The 24,295-nt window shown below is 40.7% G+C and overlaps 1 protein-coding gene across 1 annotated transcript; it reads right to left on the bottom strand.

The window, feature by feature from the left end:
• Positions 1-429: 429 nt before the first annotated feature.
• Positions 430-9,797, bottom strand: LOC134746878 (uncharacterized). Its single transcript, XM_063681453.1, has 11 exons — positions 9,398-9,797; positions 8,570-8,603; positions 7,316-7,530; positions 5,884-5,988; positions 4,989-5,093; positions 3,915-4,052; positions 3,155-3,312; positions 2,409-2,487; positions 2,211-2,262; positions 1,437-1,636; positions 430-609 (listed from the first exon to the last, which is right to left on the bottom strand). The coding sequence occupies exons 1-11, from the start codon at positions 9,503-9,505 to the stop codon at positions 445-447; spliced, it is 1,359 nt and encodes a 452-aa protein (XP_063537523.1). The 5' UTR covers positions 9,506-9,797; the 3' UTR covers positions 430-444.
• Positions 9,798-24,295: the final 14,498 nt, after the last annotated feature.

Here is a 24,295-nt window from a genome sequence, read left to right as displayed (position 1 = left end):
TAAGAGAATAGTAGATGTAGCTCGAAAAGCGGCCAAGTTAAAGTGAAAGTGAGACTGAGAAAGGGATCATATTGACGTGCGCTCGGGGATGGTATTCGCCAGGTGTATCCCTTGCTTGAAGATTAAATTGTCTTAAAAGGCCTCTGCGCTGTTGGCTTCGGGTCCACGCACGCCTCCCAAAAGTCCGGGACCCCATGGTTCCGAGATATGGAAAGGACAAACATAATAATAGTTGTTCCGTCGTAGTTTGGCTAACGGAAGCAAAGCAACCCCACGAAAAATATGTGAAAATCGAACCTTGGGCTTACAATATGAAGTAAATTAGAAAATGGAGATTTAGAGTGCGGTGGGTCCCATTACTCCTGTTTGCAGAATTAAGTCCAAATAATACAGGTATTATTTGCTTTAGAACTTAGGAAAATGCATATGAAATTCGGATGAAGTTTATTTTTCTGCTAAAATTTTCTCAATCTTATCGACTTCGAGACGAAAAGACCCGTGGTCGTCAGAGAGCTTTTTAGCGCCAAAGCTGCCGTACAGTGCCAACGCTTCTGTGTTCACAGGGTGTGTGTGGAAGTCTACGTGATCGATGCCGTCTTCCTCGGCTTTCTGGAATAGAGGAAACTTTGGTGAATATTTATATACTATTACAACATTCATGAGCAGACATCGCATTTTACGGGGCATTATTTTGAAACAATTTTTTTTTTAATCGGTACCTATAAAATGGGCTGGTGGCCTAGCGGTAAGAGCTTGCGACTTTCAATCCGGAGGTCGCGGGTTCGAACCCCAGCTCGTACCAATGAGTTTTTCGGAACTTATGTACGAAATATCATTTGATATTACCAGTCGCTTTTCAGCAGCTAGCAGGTATCTCTTAAGACCACCTTAAGACGAAAGGGGACGACCGCCTCTAAACCAGTTTTCCATACAAACATTTTCCCCATTTTCCTCTCTGGATATTAACATGATTGAAAATATTTTTATTATCGTTTCATTTTTTTCGATTTCCTAGTTATTATGAGTGAGGAGCAATAACAGGTTTCATACAAAATTTTAATAGCCCCTAACTCGTATAATAAAGTAAAAATCAAACACTATGATAAAATCCATGCATCAAATAAAAAATAAACAAAAAATACGCTAAATTGTATAAAAATATTTCCCATAAGTAATGTCAATATCCAAGGAGGAAAATGAGGGGATTCGAGACGTACAACTGTCAGTTTCGCATCCATATCAGTTTAACAGTGGAATGATTCGCATAGTTTATCAATTGCGTATAATATCATTTGGTACAACCAAAACTCATTAATTGAAAAACTAATTCAACAAAAATCAATTGTTTTATTACTACTATACGGTTTAAAATGGCTCTGAACTTGGCGTTCCTCAGTAGCATTCACGTCAGCGTCGTCAAAAAAAAAAAAACTTACACGACAAAATTCCACAATAAGCTGCTTAGCCAAGCCACAGCGCCGTGCCTCAGGCCGTACGTACAAGCTCTGCATGTCGAGGCTCCGCTCCCAGTTGTACAACCTGGTGCCAACGGCTGTGCCCACTGCAATACCCGCTCGCCATGCTATGAGCGCAAAGAACCATGGCGGGGAGCTGGTGAAACCGTCTTCTATGAAATCTGTAAAGAAACCAGGACAGGTGTTTACATATAAGTTGTAGATTAAGAAAAAGTATTCGTGGCGGTAGGCCTCCAACGAGATGAAGGTCGCGGGAATTCGGTGGATGCGAGCGGCACAGGATCGGTCGGAGTGGCGAGCTTTGGGGGAGGCATATGTCCAGCAGTGGAAGTCTATCGGCTGACATGATGATGATGATGATGATTCGTGGTAATTACAAAACATGTACCTATGATCATGTACAGACAACAATAGCAGAAAAAAAATAGAACATTAAGTACGTGTGCATCACGAAACGGACCCAATTCAGCACAATGATAGATGATATATAGCTGAAGCCAGCGCTGGATTTTCGTCAAGCCCATTCGGTGATGCCATCACTAGGTAGTATGAAAAATAGTCGCTTTCCGCTGTCTGTCTGTCCGTTTGTCCCTATGTATGCTTAGATCTTTAAAATTATTATCTAATTATTATAATTATACAGGACTTTGCTTCGGGAGGCAAGAATAAATCGTTTTCACTGGATTCCAAAGAAAGAAACAAGTTGTTTGGTGCGATTTAGATTAAAACACCTACCTTTTTCATTAAGATGTCGACCGTACAAAGTTTCTCGTATTTCTGATATTTCCTGAAAAATATAAAATTAAAAGGTACACAGTGGATATTAATGGAACTACCTACAAAAATAGCAAACAACTCGTGAAAAACAAAGCTAGCAAATATCAATTTATAACATGAAAATACCAACATAAGTTTCATAAATATCAAACTCACTCGTATCATCATGCTTAACTCTGCCATATCCTCTTGCCGCGCCATAAGAATTGAAATATCTTTACTCATGCGCATTTTGCTGTAAATAAACGAAATATTAATATGTAATACTAGCGAAATAAACAATTATTGGTAGTTTATGTAATAATAATGCCTAATTATGTGTGCTGTTTTGGCTTAGCACCTTTGCATACAAATTTCTATGAGCTACCTTTTCTCTGTAGCTGACTGTACAGTTACACACATAATTGTAAGCTCTCCATGATTACGGCACCGTTATTATTACGCAATAATAATACGTTGACAGATATAAAAAAACCGGCCAAATGCGAGTCGGACTCGCGCACGAAGGGTTCCGTACCATCACGCAAAAAACGGCAAAAAAATTACCTACGTTTGTTGTATGGGAGCCCTACTTAAATATTTTTTAATTTTGTTTTTAGTATTTGTTGTTATAGCGGCAACAGAAATACATAATCTGGGACAATTTCAACTGTCTAGCTATCACGGTTCATGAGATACAACCTGGTGACAGACAGACGGACATACGGATAGACGAGCAGACGGACAGCGGAGTCTTAGTAATAGGGTCCCGTTTTTATTACCCTTTGGGTACGGAACCCTAAAAATTGATGTAACTAAACTGTTTGTCTTTACGCTGGCCCTGGCCGTAATTTGCCCTTTTTTGAACGCGTCATAGAGGGTTTATGTGGGCAGATAAAATAAATTAGGAATAAAATGTGTACCTTGCGGCAATTTCACGAACAGACTTGGGACTTATGCGCATGATGTAGGTCCCGTTCAAGTCATCACTGATGTCAGGTTTGAACTGCGCGAAGAAAGCAGCTGCAGGATCGCTTGCGGGTTTCGTCCAGTTCAGCTGCGCGTTTTCTTTGAGTGCCACCTTAAAAATAAATCAGGATCAAAGGCCTATCACCGGGTGCGTGTGTGTTGACGCGCACATCCGCGTTGTAATAAAGATAGATATCTTTATGAGAGACGGCACACTGCTTGTGTCACGTGTGCGACCTCCAAAATTTTAACGCAGCCGTTGTGCTCTGGTCTTAGGTAATGACTCCTTTACACCATCGGCAATGATGGCCTGTCCTTTGATATTTGCCCGAAAACCGACAGAATGCATGGCAATTACGATCCATCATCGCCGATTATGGGTCATTAAGCCCTCCACACGATCAGGATCACCTGAATTTGCCTATCATGGCATGGCCAATGGTGTAGAGGAACCTATATGTATAACGTCAGCCCACTTTTATTTTGGGAGCTCTTAGCTACACCAGCCGTCACCTTACCGCTAGACAATAGCACATAGAGTTGACTGAAAAAATATCAAAAAAGTGAGTAGATGAGTAGATTCTAACCCGGCAAAGCTCTCGAAACGCTGCAGTAGCGCTCGCCCTGGCGGCGAGGGCCGCGGCCAATAAATGCGGTAGTACAGTGCTCCACACTACAACCTACCCTCAATTACAACTCAGGTACAATACTAACCCGGCAAAGCCCTAGAAAGAGTTTGGTACCCACGCCGCACCGTCGCGCACTCTTACGCACGCACAACATACGCAGCAGTAGCGCTCGCCCCGGCGGCGAGGGCCGCGGCCAATAAATGCGGTAGTACAGTGCTCCACACTACAACCTACCCTCAATTACAACTCAGGTACAATACTAACCCGGCAAAGCCCTAGAAAGAGTTTGGTACCCACGCCGCACCGTCGCGCACTCTTACGCACGCACAACATACGCAGCAGTAGCGCTCGCCCCGGCGGCGAGGGCTGCGGCCACTAAATGCGGTAGTACAGTGCTCCACACTACAACCTACCCTCAATTACAACTCAGGTACAATACTAACCCGGCAAAGCCCTAGAAAGAGTTTGGTACCCACGCCGCACCGTCGCGCACTCTTACGCACGCACAACATACGCAGCAGTAGCGCTCGCCCCGGCGGCGAGGGCTGCCGCCAATAAATGCGGTAGTACAGTGCTCCACACTACAACCTACCCTCAATTACAACTCAGGTACAATACTAACCCGGCAAAGCCCTAGAAAGAGTTTGGTACCCACGCCGCACCGTCGCGCACTCTTACGCACGCGCAACATACGCAGCAGTAGCGCTCGCCCTGGCGGCGAGGGCCGCTGCCAATAAATGCGGTAGTACAGTGCTCCACACTACAACCTACCCTCTCTTACAACTCAGGTACAATACTAACCCGGCAAAGCCCTAGAAAGAGTTTAGTAACCACGCCACACCGTCGCGCACTCTTACGCACGCACAACATACGCAGCAGTAGCGCTCGCCCCGGCGGCGAGGGCTGCCGCCAATAAATGCGGTAGTACAGTGCTCCACACTACAACCTACCCTCAATTACAACTCAGGTACAATACTAACCCGGCAAAGCCCTAGAAAGAGTTTGGTACCCACGCCGTACCGTCGCGCACTCTTACGCACGCACAACATACGCAGCAGTAGCGCTCGCCCCGGCGGCGAGGGCTGCCGCCAATAAATGCGGTAGTACAGTGCTCCACACTACAACCTACCCTCAATTACAACTCAGGTACAATACTAACCCGGCAAAGCCCTAGAAAGAGTTTGGTACCCACGCCGCACCGTCGCGCACTCTTACGCACGCACAACATACGCAGCAGTAGCGCTCGCCCCGGCGGCGAGGGCCGCTGCCAATAAATGCGGTAGTACAGTGCTCCACACTACAACCTACCCTCTATTACAACTCAGGTACAATACTAACCCGGCAAAGCCCTAGAAAGAGTTTAGTAACCACGCCACACCGTCGCGCACTCTTACGCACGCACAACATACGCAGCAGTAGCGCTCGCCCTGGCGGCGAGGGCCGCTGCCAATAAATGCGGTAGTACAGTGCTCCACACTACAACCTACCCTCTATTACAACTCAGGTACAATACTAACCCGGCAAAGCCCTAGAGAGAGTTTAGTAACCACGCCACACCGTCGCGCACTCTTACGCACGCACAACATACGCAGCAGTAGCGCTCGCCCCGGCGGCGAGGGCTGCCGCCAATAAATGCGGTAGTACAGTGCTCCACACTACAACCTACCCTCAATTACAACTCAGGTACAATACTAACCCGGCAAAGCCCTAGAAAGAGTTTGGTACCCACGCCGCACCGTCGCGCACTCTTACGCACGCACAACATACGCAGCAGTAGCGCTCGCCCCGGCGGCGAGGGCTGCCGCCAATAAATGCGGTAGTACAGTGCTCCACACTACAACCTACCCTCAATTACAACTCAGGTACAATACTAACCCGGCAAAGCCCTAGAAAGAGTTTGGTACCCACGCCGCACCGTCGCGCACTCTTACGCACGCACAACATACGCAGCAGTAGCGCTCGCCCCGGCGGCGAGGGCTGCCGCCAATAAATGCGGTAGTACAGTGCTCCACACTACAACCTACCCTCAATTAAAACTCAGGTACAATACTAACCCGGCAAAGCCCTAGAAAGAGTTTGGTACCCACGCCGCACCGTCGCGCACTCTTACGCACGCACAACATACGCAGCAGTAGCGCTCGCCCCGGCGGCGAGGGCCGCTGCCAATAAATGCGGTAGTACAGTGCTCCACACTACAACCTACCCTCTATTACAACTCAGGTACAATACTAACCCGGCAAAGCCCTAGAAAGACTTTGGTACCCACGCCGCACCGTCGCGCACTCTTACGCACGCACAACATACGCAGCAGTAGCGCTCGCCCAGGCGGCGAGGGCCGCGGCCAATAAATGCGGTAGTACAGTGCTCCACACTACAACCTACCCTCAATTACAACTCAGGTACAATACTAACCCGGCAAAGCCCTAGAAAGAGTTTGGTACCCACGCCGCACCGTCGCGCACTCTTACGCACGCACAACATACGCAGCAGTAGCGCTCGCCCCGGCGGCGAGGGCTGCCGCCAATAAATGCGGTAGTACAGTGCTCCACACTACAACCTACCCTCAATTACAACTCAGGTACAATACTAACCCGGCAAAGCCCTAGAAAGAGTTTGGTACCCACGCCGCACCGTCGCGCACTCTTACGCACGCACAACATACGCAGCAGTAGCGCTCGCCCCGGCGGCGAGGGCTGCCGCCAATAAATGCGGTAGTACAGTGCTCCACACTACAACCTACCCTCAATTACAACTCAGGTACAATACTAACCCGGCAAAGCCCTAGAAAGAGTTTGGTACCCACGCCGCACCGTCGCGCACTCTTACGCACGCGCAACATACGCAGCAGTAGCGCTCGCCCTGGCGGCGAGGGCCGCTGCCAATAAATGCGGTAGTACAGTGCTCCACACTACAACCTACCCTCAATTACAACTCAGGTACAATACTAACCCGGCAAAGCCCTAGAAAGAGTTTGGTACCCACGCCGCACCGTCGCGCACTCTTACGCACGCACAACATACGCAGCAGTAGCGCTCGCCCCGGCGGCGAGGGCTGCCGCCAATAAATGCGGTAGTACAGTGCTCCACACTACAACCTACCCTCAATTACAACTCAGGTACAATACTAACCCGGCAAAGCCCTAGAAAGAGTTTAGTACCCACGCCGCACCGTCGCGCACTCTTACGCACGCACAACATACGCAGCAGTAGCGCTCGCCCCGGCGGCGAGGGCTGCCGCCAATAAATGCGGTAGTACAGTGCTCCACACTACAACCTACCCTCAATTACAACTCAGGTACAATACTAACCCGGCAAAGCCCTAGAAAGAGTTTGGTACCCACGCCGCACCGTCGCGCACTCTTACGCACGCACAACATACGCAGCAGTAGCGCTCGCCCCGGCGGCGAGGGCTGCCGCCAATAAATGCGGTAGTACAGTGCTCCACACTACAACCTACCCTCTATTACAACTCAGGTACAATACTAACCCGGCAAAGCCCTAGAAAGAGTTTGGTACCCACGCCGCACCGTCGCGCACTCTTACGCACGCACAACATACGCAGCAGTAGCGCTCGCCCCGGCGGTGAGGGCCGCGGCCAATAAATGCGGTAGTACAGTGCGCAACCGACGATCTTGCCGTCTCTCTCTGCGACTAACACGTGAAACCATGGCGGGGATGTCTCGAACCCGTCTCTGGAGAAATCTGGTAAAAAATAGAATATTTGCAAATAATGAGGGCTATCGTTTTCGTGCTCCCCAGGTGGCGCTACTGTAGGTCCAGAAAAACAGATGTCAAAATTCTTCTATGGGTATTTTTATGAAATCAATACGTTCTAATATACACAAAAGTATTTTAACGTCTAAATGTGACATTTTTTCAACATGTTTAATTTTGCATATATATTAGTTTGCTTTTTTTTTAACCGCTAACATTTATTATATCTATTGTTTACTATGATTAATCAAAGATGGACAAAGATTTACCACAAATTATGAATAAGGAGTAAAAATTCCTGATAAAAAAGCTTGAAACCCCCAAAACTTCTATGCATTTGACATTTTGAAAGACCTCCATTTATACTAGCGCCCCTAGCGGCGAAATTAAACGCGGTAGCCCTCATTAGAACCATTTAGAACCTTACTCGTAGGCCATACATTTTAAAACAAAAGTTGTTACCTTTAGTTGTTCCTGTGGACAAAAAGTTCACAGCTTCTCAGCTTCTAAGTAGGTACAGTCGAGTTTATAAATATCCTTAATTATTTCACATTATTGCAATGTTTTAAGATGAAGAAATGTACCTATACATATTTATGAACTCGACTGTAATGATTTTATCAAAAAGGTTAACAGGAAAAATAAGCCATTTTAATTCATCGAAATACTATGGAATGTTTGTTCAGTCATATTTGTCGTTTGTTTTTTACCTTGTTACTATCTACTTCACCTAATTACTATCTTTATCTCTTCGCTATGTCTTTTATTTATATATAGCTTTAGATTGAGTGAATGTTTCAGGCCAATTTGAACGCATCAGAAAGATATCTGAATGATGTGATTTAATTATCGTTCGTCTCACTCGCGCTAATACAAATACGACATCATTTAGATACCAATGTACGTTTAAATTGGTATTCACTGATCATTCATTCTTAAACCAACTCTGTTACTACGAGATAAGGTTACTACTTTAGTAGGTATACTTTGTATGTCAATGAATCATTATCATATCACAGACACTTACGTTTAAGAGGAGGAAAATTGTCATCGGGAATTTCCTGTAATAATCAAGTAAAATAATAAGTTATTATGTAGTTTAAGACTAGACTACACCTAGCTACCGCAAAACAATTGAAGTAACGCGCGCTCTCATTTTAAAATGACATAACTTCAATTAGGTAAGAACAGTCGCCATTAAATATATCGGAGCGGCCGAGGTGTTCAAAAATATCTGAACTCGCCTCTAACGTCTTGACAATGAGGGCTATCGTTTTTTTGCTCACCAGTTGGCGCCTCTGTTGATGGTGGTCCAAAAGACTAAAGAACAGCTGTCAGTCATTGAAGGGACAAGTGACATTTGACATTTCGAACTATGGAAAAGACCACCATCTACACTAGCGCCCCTAGCGGCGAATTCATACGCGTTAGCCCTCAAGGCCCTCATAGAGGCGTGTTCAGATATTTGTGAGCACCTTGGCCGCTCCGATATATCTGATGGCGACTGTACATGAAACTTGGCATGAAAATTTTACGTAACATATTTGTGCCATTTTCAACCAAAAGGGTACTTATTGTCGCTTGTCAGTAAGGCGCTATTTCCATAGCTTCAATTAGAAATCAACCTTATCGACAAGCGACAATGTGGTACCTCTTGGTTAAAACGTCACATTTAATGTCTGTTACGACTGTTACTAATTTTCGTTGCTAAAAATGGGTATTACATACAATAAAAATAGAGCGAATATAAGTATGTAAAACTTCATGTAACTTCAATATATTTACAATTACCTATCTAGGGAGCGTTGTAGAGCAAAAAAAGAAAAAAAGAAGATAAAGTTAACCTATTATTTACCAGTTTAATAATGTCGTAGATGTCAGATACATCGTCTGAACGAGCGCTGCGTACGATGATTTCATAACGTGCACTAGATACCGGTTTTTCTGCTTTTATCTCCATCATTAGTTAACAGTGCCACATACACTATGATAATGAGAAATGTATCACATAAACACACGAACACTGTTCACACGTGCACCTTGCGCCTCCCAAGTTTTACAACTGTTGATTGGTAAGGCCTCTCTACATTATAAAACAACACACCCGACTTGTCAGTAGAAAAAGGCGCGACGTTGAAATTTTCTATCGGAAGTCAACTCTTCGCGCCTACATTTTTTAAATTTGCCGTCCTTTCAAATCAATCTAAGAAAAACGGGACGACACTACAGTGTTGGCACTTTTTAATTTCTACTCTTTCTTGCCACTGTATGTATTGTTTATCTGTAGGTACATAAACAGCATGCACTTGTCGCGGGTCATTTGGAGCGATTACGGTGCGGAGTGCATTCGCGGGCGAAGTGCGGCGCGCTCCACACTGGGCTCGATATTACTAGTGGTTCTGTGCATGAGCTGTAGATCTCGCGCATTTTAAAATTTCCAAATATTAAATAAATAAATAATTTCTTTATTAAGACAATACAGTCCATATTTCTTACTCAGCTACTTATAAACTAGGTTAATTGATGTATTATTATTGGTTATTGATTTAGCAAAAAAAACATCTAATTATCAAACCGGCTTTTTTTTTTATACCACGTCGGTGGCAATCAAGCATACGGCCCGCCTGATGGTAAGCAGTTACCGTAGCCTATGGACGCCTGCAATACCGGAGATTATTTCATGAGAAACGGAAACCGTTCTCCTCGCACGGTCAATACACACGGTTTTCTGAGCCCCTCTACTGCGAAAATCGAATATCCATATTAAGTTATCAGCCTCTCTACCAAGAGTGATGTTTTTTGTATGTATTCTACTTGGCGATCAACTTATCGCCGAAGATTAGCTTTGATAATACGTTTTCGCCAAATTTTTCGGTAATTGAAGTAAAACTTCTTTAGGCGCGACTATAGAGGGTAATAATTTTTTTCTGACGGAAGTAACGCTCAGTAGTGACACACGCACAATAGAACACACGTCAAAGTGCCAGCATAGCGATAAACTTCATCGTCAAAGAAGTCTTACTTCAATCGCGCGTAAAGATTACACCCAACAGCATGGAGACTATATAAAGGAGCCAAATCTCTATGTATGAAAAGTGTCCATCAAAAAACAGTAATTAGGCGGCGCCACCATAAACCGAAAAACTACCAAAAACAACCTACGTAATTTGGTCGGGTTATTTGTTGCCTTATATGGTTCATGTTATACTCATGTCCCAGAGCCTAACTAGCGCCACCGGAGAGATTAGGAACTATTATTTAAAGCTGAAAGCGGTCACTTTTGCAACAATTCTGCCATAAGAGATTAGCATCCTTTCTATACCATCCATACCCAACAGGATTTATACGTCATTACGTCATTTTGACATCGCTGACATCACTTTGCTTCCCAGGACTACGCACACACTCTTTTTAAGGGTGTGTTTTTGGGTAGTATCAATATATTTTTTAGAAGGTATGTGTTGTTAATTTTTCAAATCGCAAAATAGATAGCACACATTTTTAAAACCGCAGGCCACAGTGGAACCTAACTCGCAGCAGAGCCCATTTCGATAATTACTCGACTTTTACGACGGCGGTTAAACTGAGGAATGATATTCTTGTTGTTTACCAAGAGCTGGTCGAGTACAACCACAGATTTAATATATTATACGCTAGATGACGCAAATATCGCGATTTGTATTGAAACTAAGCATGCCAACTTTTTTATGCAACGCATAAAATAATTTTAAAATGATTTGCCTGTGATAGGAAATATGTTATTGCCTTTGGGTGCTCGCAATTTTTGGGCTGTTGCAGTCTCATTTTGATCATCTATCGACGACTCTAATATTACGTACTACCATAGAGTAACTTATACTAGAGCGGTACTGTCATAGTAAATTTTGTAACCCCAGTAAATTCACTGCCATCTGTCGACACACTTTAAAACTACAAATAAATATTTATAAAAATACGATAAATGTATTTAAATATAGATAAATGATTTTTTTTATTTGCATTAATTATTTGTATGATTTTGACCCATGTTCTTTCACTGATATGCGTTAAAATTGTTAAATAACAAACGAAACCGTCAACGCCATCTATACGACAGTAGGCCAAAGCTAGTAGCGCCCTCTGAACGAGAATCAAATTTTCTTGATTTTCGAGGCACGGTTTTTTCCTTAGACTGTATCCATTTATTACGGAGTTATATCGATCTTTGGTACTACACTCATGGAGAAATTTAAAGAAACGAAAAAAAAAGGTTATTTAACTAATTTTAAATGACTTTAGGTGCTCTAATCCAGTAATTAAACCTTTTTTTTGCGTTCTTCTAAATTTGTCCATGGAATAAGTATTTCCATATACAACTTTCCACCGCCCCTTTTCAACTCCTTAAGGTTATTTCCGGGATAAAAACTATCCTATGTCCTTCCCCGGGACTCATTATTTCCATACCGTTCATCTAAAAATTAAAATCAAAAAGCTTTTATTTCGGACAAGATATCCACAGTAAACTTAATATTTAGGTACATTACACAACAAATTCAATATAATAAAGTAAATCAGTTTCTCAATAGTTACACAATTAAAATCTATATCAATACAATCTAAACCATCAGCGTTAAAACGTTAAGAGGTAACAGAAAGACAGTTACTTTTGTGCTTTTGCTTTTATTATATTATAGTATGGAAAATTTATTGTAGTAGGTAAGATGGTATGGATATGTTCTGTGTGTTGCAATGGTTAAAATTCTGTCATATCGTTGCATGTACCACATTAGCTATATCCGTACAAGTTAGGTAAATTATCTCTAGCTTATCCATTAGGCAAACCGAACAAAGCAAGACGGGCCCGCATGCACACGTATTGTAATGCGAGCTGCCTTTACGCTGTAAGTAGTCTAAGTAGGATAGCAAATAACACGCAGCTTGCACGATCGAGGCACTGTGTGTTTCCATTGCATCTAGATCAACATCTTCAACAAGGAGCGTTTTGCCGAAGGGTGTCAAGTTCTGGCGCTTCCGTCGGCCGGTTACAACACCGTGAATTTGCGTAACACATCGCAGCTTTTTTTCTTCAACAAGGAGAGTTTTGCGGAAAAACACCCTTCGACAAAAGTTTTGCCGAGGGGTGTAAAGTTCTAGCGCTTCCGTCGGCCGGTTCCAACACCACGAATTTGCGTAACACATCGCAGCTTTTTTTCTTCAACAAGGAGAGTTTTGCGGAAAAACACCCTTCGGCAAAAGTTTTGCCGAGGGGTGTAAAGTTCTAGCGCTTCCGTCGGCCGGTTCCAACACCACGAACTTACGTAACACATCGCAGCTTTTTTTCTTCAACAAGGAGAGTTTTGCGGAAAAACACCCTTCGGCAAAAGTTTTGCCGAAGGGTGTCAAGTTCTGGGGCTTCCGTCGGCCGGTTCCAACACCACGAATTTGCGTAACACATCGCAGCTTTTTTTCTTCAACAAGGAGAGTTTTGCGGAAAAACACACTTCGGCAAAAGTTTTGCCGATGAGTGTCAAGTTCTGGGGCTTCCGTCGGCCGGTTCCTTATACACCGCGAATTTGCGTAACACATCGCAGCTTGTTTTTAATTTATTGGTAGGGCCTGTTAAAAATGGCCGTAGGCAAGCCGGAGCTAGCTGGATTTCCTTTTCTAAAGGACTTTTAGGAAAAGTGCTCATCTGTCTGTAAATTATGCAATGCCTAGCCAAGATAACAATCAGAAAACGCCATCGAAACTTAAAAAATATATGGAAATAGTCAGTAGTAGTAGTAGTAGTAGTAAAACTCTTTATTGTACAAAAATAAACATAAAACAAGAGAAAAACGCATCATTTGTACAAAGGCGAAGTCAAAGGAGGTCAGTATAGTCATTGGACTTTCCGTAGTTTCCGTAGCATCTGTCATTCCGATACATTTATTCTCATCGTTTGGCGTATGGATGGTATAGAAAGGATCGCAATCTCTTATAGCAGAATTGTTGTAAAAGTGACCGCGTTAAGCTTTAAATAATAGTTCCTAATCTCTCCGGTGGCGCTAGTTAGGCTCTGTATAACATGAACCATATAAGGCAACAAATAACCCGACCAAATTACGTAGGTTGTTTTTGGTAGTATTTCGGTGTATGGTGGCGCCGCCTAATTACTGTTTTTTGATGGACACTTCATACATAGAGATTTGGCTCCTTTATACAGTCTCCATGGTTTGGCGTTTGTCGATGTCCGATTGTCATTTTCGCTAGGCCCTCAGTTCTATAGACGCCCCTTCACTAAACCTAACTGTAATTTTAATATCTGGGATTTAAAAACGCAGGTAAAGCTTATCGTAAGACGTGCGTTCACGGAGCCGCGTCCACGCCCCGGGATTAGCGGCGCGCAATGGGGTCGCAGCCGCTAGATTAAAAATATACAGCGCTGTAGAGTATTGTTATTCAGAAATAAAAAGCTAAACCTGGATCTAGATACGACTAGGAAACTTGCTGTAAGGTCAATTTGGGGATTGCTCAAAGGCTAAAAGAGATAACGTCGTTGTACTAATAACGAATGTTTTTTTGTCCTAATTTTTGTACAATTAAGTGGTTTACTACTATGTACTACTAAATACTCTCTAGCAGGTAAGCCTCTACATGCTCTTTCGCGACTTCTAAAATCTAAACTCTTTCGTTCGTATGTATAGGTACTCGTTACAGAAGGAAGGTAGATTCCTTCACGTTGATCTTTTTGGGGTCGCAATGCAGGTCCCTGGATTAAAAATTAACAGCGACTTAGAGAGTATTGTTATTCAGAAAAAAAAAAAAAAATTCTAAAGTGACGTGACGTGTCACAAAAATTATTATTAGCAACCATCTTATCGCGGAGATTGATTAGTGATTGAATACTTAAATATTATTTAGTTATTATGACCGAATTCTCCGCGGAGTCTCGGGCAGAGACTATTGTTTAATATTATTTTTGATTTCCAGTGATCGTACATCCTTGAACACAAAATATCAAATGAAAGAAGTTTACCTGCATGCACTTTTGTTGCATTGTACGTCGAAGGCCCGTTCTGCCTGAGCAGAGGTACATTCCCATAGCTCATGCGAGCGTGGCCGACTCAAATAATGCCAATGTAAAATGCCAAATAATACAATTCAAATGGTTAATTTATCAAATCACAAAAAAAAAAAAAAAAAAATATTCGGTAGCTTAAAAAAGCCTGCGACTTCGTACTCGTGGATTTGTATGTTGGTGGTTGGTGGTTTTAACGTCTATAACCCTCTTAAACCCCCCCCCGTTTTTAACCCCCTTAGGGGTTGAATTATCAAGAGCGTTGAAATATATATTTTTTAAATCTTATATTATGCCTTTCTAAGAAGTTGTAAAGCATATGTAATGGATTCAACTTTTCAACCCCTTTTAACCCTTTTAGGGGATGATTTTTTAAATAAGCCGATGGTCTTGGGTTCGAATCCCGGTAAGCGCATTTTATTTGTGTGATGAGCACAAATATTTGTTTTTAATTCATAAGTGTTTTATGTATTTATTTTAAGTACCTATACACGGTGTTTTATGACCCACTGAAAACCTAAAAACAGTTTGTCAGAATCCATAGGCGCAATGTTTTAATGGGGTATTTTTTATTTAAAATTATTATTTTTATATGCCCATTCTACAGGTTTGTAATGCAACAATATCAATAACTAGCATTTGACATGTTATTTGTCAATGAGCAACATCCTTAACTGGCCATTGGTAAACCTTATCTCGTTGCAGTAAGGTATGCAAATGGTCTGTTAACAGTGTTTTTGATGGTAACTAGCAATTGTTTGATGTCACTAAAGCGACGAAGCATCTTGTGTAGAATTACCAGTCGAATAGAATTGTTAAGAAAACTAAACAACTAATATTTTTTTAAATATTTATCGGATTACAGAATACTCAAGATGACTTCAAAATAAAAAAAAAACTGTTGGGGTGTCTCAGGTTTTCAGTGGCTCAAGTAACACCGTGTATATCGTTTGAGTACCTACAGGCCTAAGCCTTCTTGAGCTTACTGCGGGGTTTAGTCAATTTGTGTAAGAACGTCCTATATTATTTATTGTATTTTTCATAATCATAATCATAATCATAATCTTTATTGTCGTTGTTGTGTATTGTGTTGTTGTTTTTTATATCGCCTAAGCCCTGACTCGTCTAGCAAGCGAATACGCACCCCAGAAAGACATATTTGTGCAGCGTCCCTTGTTGGCGTTCGCTTTTCTTTCATTCTTTGGAAGTTTGATAGATTGTTACCGGTTCTGTTGTGGAACTTATAGTGTGCACTGAAATGGAAGGAACTTTACTGTGTATGGGAAAGAACATGCAGTCAAGTAAACAATCCACTAGTTATGTATACTACAAATCCACATCTAGAAACGCCTGCGACTTTATTTGACTTGAACACGATACTGGCATTCCAACACGCTCATCCTTCTATTTCTCCAACTTATGGGATAAATTCATGGTTAATTTTTTTTAAATATGAATCAAGGTTCTTCCGCAATCCCATTGTATACCGTAGTATCATAATATGATATTATATCTATGGTAGTAGCAATATCTATGGTAGTAGCAATATTTATGGCATTATGTCCATGTGGGTATGTTAATGAAAGCAAACCTGGAAGTAGACCTGGAGTAGTTTAGTTTATTATTGTATTTTTAAGCTATCTTTTTATAAATTGTAAATTATTTTCCTAAGGTGTGGCAATAAAGATTTTTTTATATAATTTAATTCAGAATTTTGTATGGTTTTGATACGACCTCGGGCCCGTTTATCAAAAGCTCGTAGCTTGTAATACAAGTGGAAGTCCCTTTTTGACAGCGTCAAAAAGGGACTTCTACTTGTATTACAAGTTACAAGCTACAAGCTTTTGATAAACGGGCCCCTTGTCGAATCTTGGGGATTAGCACGTATCTCACGCACGACTTTCACTTCATTTTGCATGAATTAGAATTAGGTTTAAGCAAAGATATATATAACTCTGTAATAGATGGATACAGTCTAAGGAAAAAACGTGCCTCGAAAATCACAAAAATTTGATTTTCGATCAGATGTAGCTATCAGCATATTTCCTATTTCCGCAAAAAGTGACTTTTTTGAAAATCTTTGGACGCAATCTTTCTTATCTCCAAAATCGTTCCTTAAACCAAAGACAGATATAACTCCGTAATAGATGGATACAGTCTAAGGAAAAAACGTGCCTCGAAAATCAAGAAAATTTGATTCTCGTTCAGAGGGCGCTACTAGTTTTGGCCTACTCTCGTATAGAGGGCGTTGACGGTTTCGTTTGTTATTTAACAATTTTAACGCATATCAGTGAAAGAACATGGGTAAATAATAAAAATAATTAATGTCAATAAAAAAAATCATTTATCTATATTTAAATACATTTTATCGTATTTTTATAAATCTTAATTTTTAGTTTTAAAGTGTGTCGATAGATGGCAGTGAATTTACTGTGGTTACAAAATTTACTATGACAGTACCGCTTTATAATATTATATCCTCTTTGGTTTAAGCATAGAGTAACTTATACTAGAATGGTACTGTCATAGTAAATTTTGTAACCCCAGTAAATTCATTGCCATCTGTCGACACACTTTAAAACTGAAGATTTGTAAAAATACGATAAAATGTATTTAAATATAGATAAATGATTTTTTTTATTTGCATTAATTATTTTGATGATTTTGACCCATGTTCTTTCACTGATATGCGTTAAAATTGTTAAATAACAAACGAAACCGTCAACGCCATCTATACGACTGTAGGCCAAAACTAGTAGCGCCCTCTGAACGAGAATCAAATTTTCTTGATTTTCGAGGCACGTTTTTTCCTTAGACTGTATCCATCTATTACGGAGTTATATCTGTCTTTGGTTTAAGGAACGATTTTGGAGATAAGAAAGATTGCGTCCAAAGATTTTCAAAAAAGTCACTTTTTGCGGAAATAGGAAATATGCTGATAGCTAGGGTGACGTCTTTCCGTAGGTATCCGAACTGCAGATATATTATTCCGATTGATTAGCATCTTGACTAGGTCCCCATCAGATATTTTTGGTTTATGGTTTTCTCAGAACACTTTCACCAACCATTTTTAGGGTTCCGTACCCAAAGGGTAAAATCGGGACCCTAAATATTACTAAGACTCCACTGCCCGTCTGTCTGTCTGTCACCAGGCTGTAGCTCATGAACCGTGATAGCTAGACAGTTGAAATTTTCACAGATGATGTATTTCTGTTGCCGCTACAACAACAAATACTAAAAAGTACGGAACCCTCGTTGGGCGAGTCCGACTCGCACTTGGCCGGTTTTTTATTACTCACTGAAAAAACTTCTGCAAGACGCCGGTCCAGCGGCCCAGTAATACATCACCGCAAACAAAGGACAATCGCACAAACCTTTGTCTCGCCAAGCACCACACACCCCTAACAACATATAACAACACAAAACAACTATATATTCAAAATTAAAACGTAAAATTATACGTGTAAGGCTTAAAATAAATGCATGTGTAGAAATCGGCCGCTATCTATGTGCACAAAGGTTTTAATTATGTGGTGTTTTGAGGTTTTGTATTATTGTTGGTAATTTTTCGTTTGTACTGTAGATTTCTATCTGCTGGTACACTGAAAACAATACTATTATTATAAAGAACAGACACAAATGGGGTAATGGATGTTGAAAACATTATAATTTAGTTAAGGAATAAGGAATAACAACAAATTTTGACGCCGCTATAGTGGCTACAAAAGGACGCCACTCAGCATATGCTCTGGTATAAATAAATACCACTGCGCTGGTTTTCTGTTACCTAGCTATAAGTATACAAAGTTTTGTAAAGCATGCAGCCACAGTCCATTAATGGAAAATTGCCTTACGGCACAACATAGTGATACAATGATTATGTGAGACCTGTACTTATGTACCTTACCTATGTTGAACAAATAAATGCTTTTGACTTTTGACTTTTAACGTAATAACGTTGTCGTTATTACGTTTACAAAACTTTGCCTAGCGTAGCAAAGATGACATTCGTACATCGCCAAACGCTCAACGAAAAGAAATAAGCTTTTGGCACAATTTTCATTCTTGGTACATACAAACTTTTATCGCTGACTGTACTTTTTTCCACAGGCAACTAATACTCATCGAGACAACTCTAAAATCACCAAACACAATTAGGTTCAGTTGTTTTATCACAGAGTTCCTATGGCCACCTCCTGTCTCCATCATCGGATAAGCTCGATGGTATCATAAATCATAATATTGCATTGTCACCCGACTTACATACGTCTGCAAATTTTCAGCTTGCAACAGAAAGTCGGGAAGTGGGTCAAATTTAACTTACAAGATTTGACCCTTACTTACATACGGCATACATACATGCTTAGGTACCCGTAGGAACCCGTTTATTATACATACCTACTTGCGTTTTTTTGCATGCAAATAATGTATATACCTTAAATACGCACATGGATTACTGCAAAGTAACACAATTCTATGAATTATTTCCTTCATACATTATTTACTACTACTTATAGGTCGCTACTCCTTGTATATCATCATCATCATCATCATCATAACTCTTAGGAGCCTGGCTCTTGTCGGTGGAGTAACCGCCGCCACTCCGTTTTCTTTCTGCCACTGTTTTGAGCTCCAGATACGTCACTACGTTGATTTTATCTTTGGCTTGGTCCAAAAAAGCCTGGCTCTTGTCGGTGGAGTAACCGCCGCCACTCCGTTTTCTTTCTGCCGCTGTTTTGAGCTCCTGATACGTCACTACGTTGATTTTATCTTTGGCTTGGTCCAAAAAAGCCTGGCTCTTGTCGGTGGAGTAACCGCCGCCACTCCGTTTTCTTTCTGCCACTGTTTTGAGCTCCTGATACGTCACTACGTTTATTTTATCTTTGGCTTGGTCCAAAAAAGCCTGGCTCTTGTCGGTGGAGTAACCGCCGCCACTCCGTTTTCTTTCTGCCGCTGTTTTGAGCTCCTGATACGTCACTACGTTTATTTTATCTTTGGCTTGGTCCAAAAAAGCCTGGCTCTTGTCGGTGGAGTAACCGCCGCCACTCCGTTTTCTTTCTGCCACTGTTTTGAGCTCCTGATACGTCACTACGTTGATTTTCTTTTTGGCTCGGTCCAAAAACGCACGTCTCGGTCTTCCTCTGCCTCTCTTTTCTTCTATTCTTCCTTCTATTATGCACCTTGTATAAATCTAAGAAAAATAAATCTTCTCTCCAAAATCGAATTGTCTCTTCCCTTACATCGCAACATTCGCAACAACACTTTTATTAACAGTAGTCCGCATTACAGACACACGCCATAAAAATTCTATATTCGTGGAGTTCCCCACAATTTGCCAAATGAGCGGCGTCAGCTACCTTATGGCCATTATAGCGTTCTTTTATCGCGGTTCGCGCGGATGTGAGAAGGTTTTGTCTAGGTTGTACCTATATGTAACACCTCTGAATCAAATTAGATGTAATTTGGCATGGATACAACCGCAAACCTAACCGCAGTTGGGTTTATCAATGTATTTAACGCAACTTGTTAAATACTTTCCATTCTCTTAAAGACTATTTAAGCTATCTAATCGAATGTGTTACATTAGTCATAACCTCATTACCACCTCATTACTTAGATTAGGACAATAATAGTTGGTATCTTGTGCAAACATTGTATTTTCTGAAGTACAAGCTTAAGATTAATAAGAGAGCTGTAATTATGATAAAATTTTATGATTACAAACCATTACACTATGTATTGTTCAGTCAGCACCAAAAATAGCCCATTAGACTGCGTCCAACGTATCTACTATCTATTTAGATATGTCTCTACACGGTGGTTAAAAAATAAGTGCATTCCCGTTGCCAGGGAGATTTTGGGATAATTGGGATTATACTGAATAACTTTTACTATGGGACCAACCCCAGAAATCGCGAAAAAAATGTTGACATTTTGACTGGTCCATTTTCTATGGGAGGGTAAATTTTTTTTCGCGATTTCGTGGTTGGTCCCATAGTAAAAGTTGTTCAGTATAATCCCAAAACCTCCCTAGCAACGGGAATGCACTTATTTTTTAGCCACCCTGTATATGTAGAACAATTAGACCGCGACAGACACTGTAATCTAGAGATATATTTCATTTTGGAAAGTATTTGAAGGTGGATATTATTTATGGATTTTGGATATAACTTGTAATTGTAACTTTATATTGTAATTATAAATAATTAAAATAAATAAAACTAGTATTTCCGTGAGGCGTAGACTACGCAAACGCCCGTGGCTCCGCCATTTTGAAAAATATCTGAATCGACAATTTTTTTTTATCGAGCCTGTTCATAAAATTTCACGAAAATGAGGGCTAACGCGTATGAATTCGCCGCTAGGGGCGCTAGTGTAGATGGTGGTCTTTTCCATAGTTCGAAATGTCAAATGTCACTTGTCACTTCAATGACTGACAGCTGTTCTTTAGTCTTTTGGACCACCATCAACAGAGGCGCCAACTGGTGAGCAAAAAAACGATAGCCCTCATTGGTTGAAAAACGCTTTTCCATAGATGAAAAAATCCGGACATATGACATAATTTTTGCTAAAGCTGAAAATTTCGCTTTTGCTTGGTCAATAACAACAATTTCTTATACTCCCGTACACAGTAATAAATATACCATAGAAGACGCAAATGCATCTACTTCGCGTGTCCGAACCCCGACCAAGCGTCGAGGTTAACCGTCACTCTTTACAGTCCACGCGCGTCAGTTGTTGCAGCTGGACGTCCGTGAAAACTTAAAAAATGCGAGCACCCAAAGGCAAGAACATATTTCCTATCACAGAATTATATATTATTATGCGTAAATTTTGTATGAAAAAGTCGGCACGCTTGGTTTCAATACAAATCGTGGTATTTGCGTCATCTAGCGTATATATATATATATTAAATCTGTCTTGTAGTCAAGAAATGCCGCATCCATACGATCGTGGATCTCGCACGGCGTGCAACCGACATGACGGATGCGGCTATCTGTCTCACCAGAGACACTACAGACGAACATATTCCACACAGTTCTTATCTCAGAGCCCTAAGGTTCACTTTACTCGTCTTTCTTGCGGCTTAAGGCAATCTGTCTCGTGCCTGGGACAAACGAAGACGCTTATAACCACGAGTCTTAGGCCGTTGTGTTAAGGTTCATTTTCCTTTTGTTTTTGATGCAGCAGCTTCAAATTGTTTGAGATTACGCTAGACTAGCGAAGTTCTTCTTATGTTGTGATAAGGTTAATTTTACTTGTTTTTGGGACTAAGGCGATCGAGGGTTAATGGAAGAGGAAATATGACCGCTTAGTCACTGCTTATGGGAAAATGTGTTAGTCCAGAACACTTGGTAAATGGACGATAGTACTGTAATAGATATAAAGCATGTTCTGCAAAGCGTGAAAAAAAAAGAAACAAAATAATTTATTGATACAGTGAAATTTATAAACAAAACATGGTCAAAGAAACATATTCTAGTTTCCTGTAACTTCTGCACTAGGCTGTAGTCTAGTCTGTAGTAGCATAGCCTAGGCTATGCTTGTCTCGCAGGATGGCACTTTACTTGTTCTAAGTAGATTGCCAATTATATTATTTTTAGGCGCTAAAGAATTTCCTAATAACAGCTAAATTATAACTGTTCTATTACTAATACTATAATATTATTAGGTATCTAGATCTACTACAAAGTATACAAAACAATTTGTCAGTCACAAATAGGGTTGCCACCTTTTTTTATACACATTTAGTATTTTTCTCAAAATGTTGAAAAAAATATAGTACTACACAACACTGATTTAAACTTTCACGATTTTTACTCATTATTATTTACAACGACGGGACTTAATCGCGTAAAATAGTTTTAAATTTACCTCCGACGTTTCGAGGACGGCGTTGTCCCCGTGGTCTCGGAGAAACATAGAAATTTCAATCGAGACGAAGGTTTTAAGATCTCATCCACATGGAACCCAGTCATTAGTAAGTGTATGCGAAACCAAATATCGCAAGTTGAAAAATCGAATATTGTGAGTGTTGTGTGTCTACCCGGTAGCATCCCTAGTGCGCAAAACGTTCAAGTTAATAAACAAGACCAAGTGCGGGTAGCTCGAAAAACTCGCGCGCCTAGAAGATGTTGATGTCAACTTTAGCCAGTCTTCTCCGAGACCACGGGGACAACGCCGTCCTCGAAACGTCGGAGGTAAATTTAAAACTATTTTACGCGATTAAGTCCCGTCGTTGTAAATAATAATAAGAAATATAGTACTTACTGGTAAATTTGAAAAAAAAATAGGGCCGATTTGAGGCGAATTAAAAATCCAAGTCACATACGATGCGATATCGGTGACATTTGTATACCCAATTCTTGAGTGATGAAAATATAGTATTTTTCGTACTATATTGTTTTTGTATAATATATAGTACAAGTGACTAATATATGGTACGATACTATATATTATACTATGGGTGGCAACCCTAGTCACAAAACTGCAAACAAAAATCTTTGAATGCAGACTGCAGTTAGACCAAGATAAGGTGAAAGAGTAAACGTCAAACTTCTATGAAATTCTGCTGCTGCAGACTTATCTTGGTCTAACTCTGTGTGTTAAAAATTACACCGAAAATCGATCTACGAAAACACAAATTTTTCGCATTGACGTCATACCAGCTTTAATCGCGTCATCTCATGGAATTAAAAAGAATTTAATTATCTGATAAAACTGGAGTGTTTTCACTCATTAAAATGTTAATTAACATGAATTAAATGTTTATTGTGACGGTGGAATGCTGTGAATGGATCAAAATACTCGTGGTATTCACAATTCAGTAACTTTATTTGTAAATTGCTAACAATGAAATTGAAATGTGCGTTTTGACTGAAATAAAAATTTATCTGTTCAAACCTTTTTTAGTCAGCAGCTAAAGTGATTAATAGGGCGAGGTGGTTAAAAATATGTGCACATGATCCTATTAACAATTAAGTTGTGTTCAAATAGTTTTGAACACCGCGACCTTATAGCTGCTTTTGTACCTGATCCAACTTTATAAGAAAAATCTTTTTTCACCTCAGCAGCTCGAACAAGCCTACTTTCGTCACTCCCTGGAGTGAGGAAAGTGCGACTTTCCTCACTCCAGGGAGTGAAATAATGTAGCTTTTTAATTTAGTGAAGGCCATGAACTTCATATTTTTATTACATTTTTTTTATGGTACGGTACGGTACGGTGCGGTACGGTACGGTACGGTATGGTACGGTACGGTACGGTACGGCCCGGTACGGTACGGTCCGGTCCGGTCTCGTCTCGTCTCGTATCGTATCGTATCGTATCTTATCGTATCGTACATATTATAATACTCTTTTTTCTGTTTATTCTGTGTAATTCGAAATACATTTTAACCTTTAATTTGTTCTCACTACCGAGGTGAAAAATTATGTGTGCCACACGAGAGCAAAGTTATTTTACATCTCGTGTTTTTGAGTCCCTCGCTACACTCAAGATTCTACCTTAGAATCACTCGCTTCGCTCGTGATTCAATTATAGATTCTTTCGCTTTCTCGGGACTCAAAATAAACACTCGCAAGAAAAACCAACTTTCCTCTCTTGTTGCACTAATAACTATTGTAAAAGGTATTTCAAGAATTTCACATATTTATGTTAGTTATTTCTACAAGAAGAAACTATCACTTTCTTAAGTGATGTAATAATTATGTTAT

This window comes from Cydia strobilella, chromosome 13 (genome assembly GCF_947568885.1).
Source record: "Cydia strobilella chromosome 13, ilCydStro3.1, whole genome shotgun sequence".
Lineage (NCBI taxonomy): Eukaryota > Metazoa > Arthropoda > Insecta > Lepidoptera > Tortricidae > Cydia > Cydia strobilella.
The sequence above is the reverse complement of the archived record's forward strand: the minus strand, read 5'-3'. Positions and strand labels throughout refer to the sequence as shown.